The sequence below is a fragment of the Meles meles genome, chromosome 2 (assembly GCF_922984935.1).
Source record: "Meles meles chromosome 2, mMelMel3.1 paternal haplotype, whole genome shotgun sequence".
In the NCBI taxonomy this organism is placed as follows: Eukaryota; Metazoa; Chordata; class Mammalia; order Carnivora; family Mustelidae; genus Meles; species Meles meles.
This window is the reverse complement of record NC_060067.1, coordinates 84,840,457-84,848,156: the sequence shown is the minus strand read 5'-3', so window position 1 is coordinate 84,848,156 and position 7,700 is coordinate 84,840,457. Positions and strand designations below refer to the sequence as shown.

General features: G+C 35.9%; 1 protein-coding gene across 1 annotated transcript; it reads left to right on the top strand.

The window, feature by feature from the left end:
- Nucleotides 1–1,952: 1,952 nt before the first annotated feature.
- Nucleotides 1,953–2,999, top strand: LOC123936682 (proline-rich protein 3-like). Its single transcript, XM_045997177.1, has one exon. The coding sequence runs from the start codon at nucleotides 1,985–1,987 to the stop codon at nucleotides 2,732–2,734; it is 750 nt and encodes a 249-aa protein (XP_045853133.1). The 5' UTR covers nucleotides 1,953–1,984; the 3' UTR covers nucleotides 2,735–2,999.
- Nucleotides 3,000–7,700: the final 4,701 nt, after the last annotated feature.

The following is a 7,700-nucleotide window of genomic DNA, read 5'->3' as shown; positions in this document are numbered from 1 at the left end:
GTGTCTTTGGGTTTCAAATGAGTCTATTGTAGACAGCATATCAATGAGTCTTGTTTGTTTGGTTTTTTTTATCCAATCTGATAATCTGTGTCTTTTGATTGGGGCATTTAGCCCATATACGTTAAGGGTAACTACTGAAAGCTATGAATTTAGTGCCATTGCATTGCTTTTAAGTTGACTATGACTGTATATTGTCTCTGTTCCTTTCTGGTCTATGTTACTTTCAGGCTTCCTCTTTGCTTACAGGACCCCTTTCAATATGGGCTGTTTTAGTGTTTGCAAATTCTTTTAATTTTTGTTTGTCCTGGAAGCTTTTTATCTCTCCTTCTATTTTCAATAATGGCCTGGTAGGATATAGTATTATTCATTGCATATTTTTCTTGTTTAGTGCTCTGAATATATCATGCCAGTCCTCTCTGGCCTGCTAGGTCTCTGTGGACAGGACTGCTGCCAATCTAATGTTTCTACCATTGTAGGTTACAGACCTCTTGAGAATCTCTTTTTATAATAAAAGTATTTAAAACTATAAATTTCCCTCTAAGCAATGCTTCCCACAAATTTTGGGAAGTTGTAATATTAATCCAGTCCAAAACATTTGCTAATACGTTTCTTTTCTTTCTGAGCTCCTGAGTTATTTAGCTCTGTGTTATTTGATTAATAAATATCTGGGAGATATTCCAGGTATCTTTCTGATACTCGTTTCTAGTTTAATTCTGTTATAGTGAGAAAACATATTTAAAACTTAATGAGACTTCCTTTATAGTATAGAATGTGATCTATTTTCATAAATTTTCTATGTATATTGAAGAGATTTTGTATTCTATTGTCATTTGGTGGGACTTTTATAATGTCAATTCAGTAAAGTTGATTATTAGTATTTTCCAAGTTTTCTATATACTTACTGATTTTCTATTTGTTCTATACATTAATGAAGGAGAATTAATAACATGTGACTATAATTGTGTATTTATTTACTTTTTTAATCACTTGTTTATCTTTTTTTTCCTCTCATGTATTTTCAGCCTTTATAATGTGGTGCATACACATATATTCTAAATTGTATTGTCCCTTGATCAGTTTATCCTTTTGCTATTACAGAATATTCTACATTATCTCTGATAATAAAAAGTATTATTTTAATAAATATGACTACTCCACTGTTTCCTTTAATTTTTAATATAGCTATGTCTTTATGTCTAAAGTGGGTTTCTTGTACATAGCAAAGAGTTGATTATTGCTTTTTTAAATCCATTTTGATCATCTCTGCCCTTACTTGTCATGTTCAGACCATTTACATCTAATGTAATTATTAATCTAGTTGGATTAAAATCTACCATCTCATTATTTGTTTTCTCTGTGTCTTACTGCTAACTATTCTTCCTTTCCTGCTTTATTTTAAATAAATTCGTCGTTCTTCAAGATTAAATTTTATTTTTTACTTATAGCTAATTAGCTATACCTCTTCAATTTGTTATTGTGCTTAGTTTGTTGTTCTAGGTTTTAAAATAACGCTTTTTGTTACCACAGTCTACATTTAAATAATATTAGAATTGTTTAAATAACAAATTCCATTTAAAAGTATAAAAATCTTATAATACAATGCTTCCATAGTCTTCCTCTTTTCTTTTTATTTCTACATTTCTACATTTTTTCTTTTTATTTCTACATTTCTACATTTTATTTCTAGAGATGTTATGAATTCCATAATACATTTTTATCTCTTTTGCTTTAAACAATAAATTACTGGGGCACCTGGGTGGTTTAGTTAGTGAAGAATCTGCCTTCAGCTCAGGTCATGATCCCAGGGTCCTGGGATAGAACACTGCATCAGACTCCCTGCTCAGCAGAGAGCCTGCTACTCCTTCTCCTTCTACCTGATATTCTGCCTACTTGTGCTCTCACTCTTTGTCAAATAAATAAAATCTTTAAAAATATATTAAGAAAAGGCCCTCCAAATCCCGCTGCAGCCATTGCCGCAATCACGATGCCCAAACGAAAGAAGCAGAATCAGCAGCAGCCGCCGCCACTGCAGCAGCCCCCTCTGCCAGAGCGGAAGGAGGCTGGAGAGGAGGAGGATGGGAGTCCCATCGGACCACCCAGCCTTCTAGGCCCTCCTCCCATGGCCAATGGAAAGCCTGGTGACCCCAAGTCAGCCCCAAACTGGAATCCACCCACATGTCCACCATCAGTAGAATGGATAAATAAGTTGTTGTGTGTGCATGCAATGGGATACTACACTGCAATGAAAATGAACGAACTCCTGCTACAGGCAACCTGGATGAATCTCACAAACACGATGTTGAGCGAAAGGAGCCAGACAGAAAAGAATGCAGACTCTCTTCACAGAGGTCCTCCAGGATCAAGAGGACCAATGATTCCACCACTCCTGAGTCTCCCACCTCCTCCCCGGGGTAGAGGCCCAATTCAGGGAGGCCTAGGCCCCAGATGTGGCCCATATGGTCGTGGTTGGTGGGGGGCCAATACTGAACCTCCTTTTCCTGGACCAGGCCATGGGAGTCCTTCCAGGGGAGGCTTTCACAAAGAGCAGAGAAATCCTCGAAGGCTCAAAAGTTGGTCTCTTATCAAAAATACCTGCCCGCCCAAGGATGGCCCTCAAGTTATGGAAGACAAATCCAACCGCCCCGTTTGCCGACACTTTGCCAAAAAGGGTCACTGTCGATATGAAGACCTCTGTGCCTTCTACCACCCAGGCGTCAATGGACCTCCTCTGTGAGACTGTGCCTTCCTATCCAGGCTGGAAGGAGCCCTCTGACCTAGCGGCCATATATTTCCCTGTGGCCCTGTGATGGCTACTGTGAGGCTGTTCCACCCACCACCCTCAGTCAGTGACACCCACCCCTCTCCACAGCCTTCCAGTTTGGGGTCCAGAGCTGTGTTTCATCACTGGTGCCCAGTGTGTGGGCTTTCTTCTGATCCAGCCTCCAGAGACTCGCCTTCAGGACCCCATCTTTGCTCCCTTCAACTGCCTCCTGGATCCTCTTCCCTGTTGCCAACTGACTGCTGAACAGGAAACTTCTTTGGTGCTGTTTCTTGTGCATCTGTCCACCCATCCCCCGGTACTGCCTTCGATTCCTGAGAGCCCTGGAGCAGTTTCCTACCATTCCCTTCTTCTAGCTGCTTGTTTTAAGTCCTTTTTATGTGACAGCCCCTACCCCCAAAGTTGCCAGTTGCTCTGTGAAACTCACCAGGTTGACCTGGGGTCAAATATGGATGACTGGTACAGAGTTACTCCCTGAAAGGCCACTCTCCCTGCTTTTGGATTTTGTAGTTTCTTCGTCAGTAGCATGATCCCCACCGCTCTGGTCTGTGATCACTGTGCTTTGTGAAACTGTGCATCCCCTCGTACGTAGCCTTTCTCAGTGTCCGTGGCATCTTTGTGACTTCCCAACACTAGAGTAAGTTTTTCTGCCAAAATGAGTGAGGCTCTTGGTGCCCTCTAGACTTTCCACACCTCCCAACATGGGAGAATTTGAAACTTTCCACAAGACTGCCTCTCTGGTCTCCCCATTCTCCTGGTGTTGGTTTTTCTGGGTTTGACATAAGCCCATGAGATGTCCTCTGAAGCCTCTGATGGGCTACCCTATTTCCTCTCCAGCCCACTTTAGTTAGAGTACGTCATTGTGAGGCCACCAGCCCTTTTGTCTGAATTCTGTGAATCTCCACCTGGCCTACCTTTGGGTGGAACCTGAACAGTACTGTCGCCCTCATCTAACCTTCTTCCCTATATCCCTGGTACTGGTTGTTTTCTGTGAAAACGGCAGTGAACAGGTTTGGTTTTGAACTGGCCCAGAGGAAATGGGTCAGGAGTTGTGTGGGCAAGAAGGAAGGATGAGAGCCGTTGGAGACCTGAGAATGATTTTTTTTTTCTTTTTAACATTTTTTATATTAGTAATAAATGCAGTGGAAACAAAAAAAAATAAAATAAAAATAAAAATATATTAAGAGAAATAAACAACAAATTATCTTTTAAAGAGACTTAAAAAGAGGAAAATATATTTTTGTACAAACTTATTTTTTATCCATTTTGGAGTTCACCATTCCTTTAAGTAGAGCCAATTTTCCATCTGATTTAATTTTGCTTTTTGCCTGAAAAACTGCTCATAACACTTCCAAAATTCAGGCCTACTGAAAAAAATTTTTTTTCTCAGCTTTTCTTTCTCCATAAAAGTCTTTAATGCACTTTCATATTTGAAAATTTTTTTATATTTTTTGAAAAATATTTTTAACTGAATATAGACTTTTAGGTTGATAGCATCTTTCTTTCAGGAGAAGCAGTTGTTACTTTAAATAAAAACAACAAAATAAAGAGACATGTATGGCTAATAAGCCAAGAATGAAGATAAAGTGGAATTCTTTTAAAAAGTCATTTTATACAAAATAAAACAGGAAAAGAGAAAAATAAATAAATAAGATATCCATAGCAAACATACAGCAAAATAGTAGATTTCAACCCAATCATACTGATAATTACATTTAATTGTCTAAAAATTACTATTTAAGGGCAGAGATTATCAGATTAAATTTTAAAAAGCAAAACTCAATTACATCTTGCCCATAAGAAACTCATTTTGAATATAAAAATACAGCTATATCCCTAGAAATGGATGGTAAAAGATATACCATGCAAGAACTGAAGTATTTAGTATTTTAAAACTATGGCTCCATTGTATTCTAGCTTGATAGCTTTCATTGAGATGGTTCCATCATTTTTATCTTTGTCCTTCGTATATATGTGCCTTTTTCTCTGGATGCTTTTAATATTTTCTGTTTATCATTAGCTTTTTATTCATTTAATTATAATGTGGCTTGATGTTCTTCTGTTCAGGATTTGTAAGTCTTCAATCTGTGAATTTATACTTTTCATCAAATTAAGAAACTTTAGGTCATTTTTCTTAAAATCTTCTTTGTGGTTCCCAACCCCCTTTTCTTTTTGGGACTCTAATTCTACACATATCAATCTCTCGGGTATTTTCCACAACGCACTGAAGTTCTGTACATTTTATCTCTCTGGTCTTCATTTTAGATCATTTCTACAGTTATATATACACACTCAGTGATCTTTATTCTCAAGAGCAGATAATTTAATTTAATCATTAAAGAAATTACTGAGTAGGAAAGTAACTCTGAGAAGGCATTTCTGTAAATGATTAACATAACCAGAATATGCAGCACATTTTATGAAAGAGTGATTCAAGAAAGACTCAAAAGAGATTAAATACTAAACTGGGATTGTAGCACAGAAAATTAAAGAAACCAAAGTGTGAAGTAGGTATTTTAAAGGGAAATGTATAAACTTTAGAGTATATAAAGATACCAAAAAGAGTGATAAATCAAGATGAAGTTGTTTCAAGTTTTAGTGACCAGGAAAATGATGGTATCAATTAGGAGACATACACTTTAGGTGAGGAGTGATGAAGTTATTTTTAGACTGATTATAGATTATATGAGTATAATAAGAATCCTGGAAGAAATCAGATATAAATAACTGAAGATCAAGTGAAAAGTCAACCCTAGAAATATGTATATATTTAGCCAAAATTAGCATATTTGAACCAAAAATAAAAGAACTGATCAATTCTTTATGCAAAAAAAAAAAATCTGTACTAAGAAAAAGCACAGTAAGTCAGAGGTCTGGATCTTCATAAATAAGCTTAGGAAGAAAAGAATAGGGAGAAGTCTAAAAAGCAACAGAAATGAAGGAATAGTTCAAAAAATAAAAGGGAATGCAGAATAGCTTATAGTCATAAAAGCTGATAGAAAAGTTATTAGGGGATGAGACCCAGAGTTTCAATATTACAAACTTCTGCAGAAACTTAAAGAATAAGTAAGAACCAAAAAAATAACATCTTAATGATACTCAAGGACAGCCAAATTAACAGTAGAAATGTTCACTCATCAGACAGGAAGAAGTCAGGCTGGAAGAAATTTACTTACAGGACTCTAAAGTGCCCCAACATTCTCTGACAACCAAGGAAAAGGGATAACAGCGAAGTGCCATAAAAGGTATGCTTTAAATTAGAGTGCTTTAACATTAACATTTCCACAAAACAAGTCCACATCAAAACATCGTCACTGAGTATAATAAACAAAACTGACCCTAACCTCAGCTTGAGTCTCCACAAAAAAAAATAAATAAAAAATAAAAAAATAAAAAAAAATTTAAGTTTAAAAAAACATAAAACTAAAGTTATAATTAAAACATAACTACAGACAGTCTCTGAATTTTTAAAACCAAAATAATAAGGTATCCAAAAAGTAGAATTCACATTTGTCCTTCAACCATTTGTAAATGTATTTCAAATAAATCTAACTGTGTAATTCTATTCAGATCTCCCTATGGTCTATTAAATCAAGCATGTTGAGCAACAGGAAGTAAAGTAAGTTCTTTCATAACTAGTATCCACAACACCACACCACATACAGTTTTCTTCAACCATCCTCCCTTTACTATTATTGGTAAACCCACACTTTAAGAATATCTGCATTTTAAGAATCTAAAAAATGTATCCCTATATCATTTGTTCAGCAGTTTGGGGAATATTCTCTTTTAAAACACATGCACAATAATTGAGTTAACTAATGTCCTGATTTTTTATTTAAAAGCAGATATTTTTAGTGAAAAACTGTTAATGAATGTCACAAACATTTGAAATTATAGAACTGTTTTCACTGCTGGAATCTGTTGTGTGTTTACATAGGAGCAATGACAAAACTCAAAAACCTTTATAATCTTGCATGAAATTAATTCCAGTTAGAAAAAAGTCAGACAGCCTTAATGTGTCTAAGCAAAAGAAAGAGAAAAACCATTTCAGTTTCTACTTCTTGGTGTCTTGTCCTGGCTATTCCTATAAACACTACCATACTTCATAATATATGGTATAATTTAAAAATTTAAAAATTCAAGAGAACTGAAACTTACTGGAAATAATAAGTAAATAAATAATAAATAAAAATTAAGAGGATTGCTAGATACAAGATAGGAAAACAGTAATTAATTTGCTTCTTAACAGCAGCAAACAATGCAAACATTTAGTAAAAAACAGCTACTAAATCAGAATTGGTTTGTTCTGAAAGAAACAGAAAACAAAATTACAGTGACTTAAACAAATTAAAGTTAATTTTTCTCACATGTTAAAAAATCTGGAAGTGAGCAGTCACGTGATTCAGCTACTCTACAATGTCAGCAAGTACCTGAGGGCTTTTTCCATCTGTCAGGCTGCCATGTTTTTATATGTATGTTTTGTCATTTCTTATTCACAGGATAGGTGAAGTATCTCTAAGCACCATGACTTCATACCTGCATCACAAACAGGAAGAACAGGAAAAGGGTATCAGCAGTAACATACCTTTTTCCAGAAAACAAAAAATCTGCCTAATAATCTCTCCATTGGACTTAAGTGCCATTGGCCAGAACTAGGTCCTTTGGCTAACTCAAGCTGCAGGACTAAGAATTGTTACTAAGAGGAGAGGAGTCAAGAAGGCAGAGGAGTAGCAGACTGAGATGACATCAGGTCACAGGAGTTCACCGAGATAGTTATCAAACCATTCTGAACACCCACAAACCCAACAGGGGATCAAAGAAAAGAGAAGCAATTCTAGAAACAGAAAATCGACCACTTTCTAAAAGGTAGGACATGCAGAAAAGTAAATCCAAAGCAACAGGAAGACAGACCACAAAG

Bases quoted from the DNA above. Each gene is read 5' to 3' on its own strand.
- LOC123936682 (XM_045997177.1), top strand. From the start codon at position 1,985: ATGCCCAAACGAAAGAAGCAGAATCAGCAGCAGCCGCCGCCACTGCAG.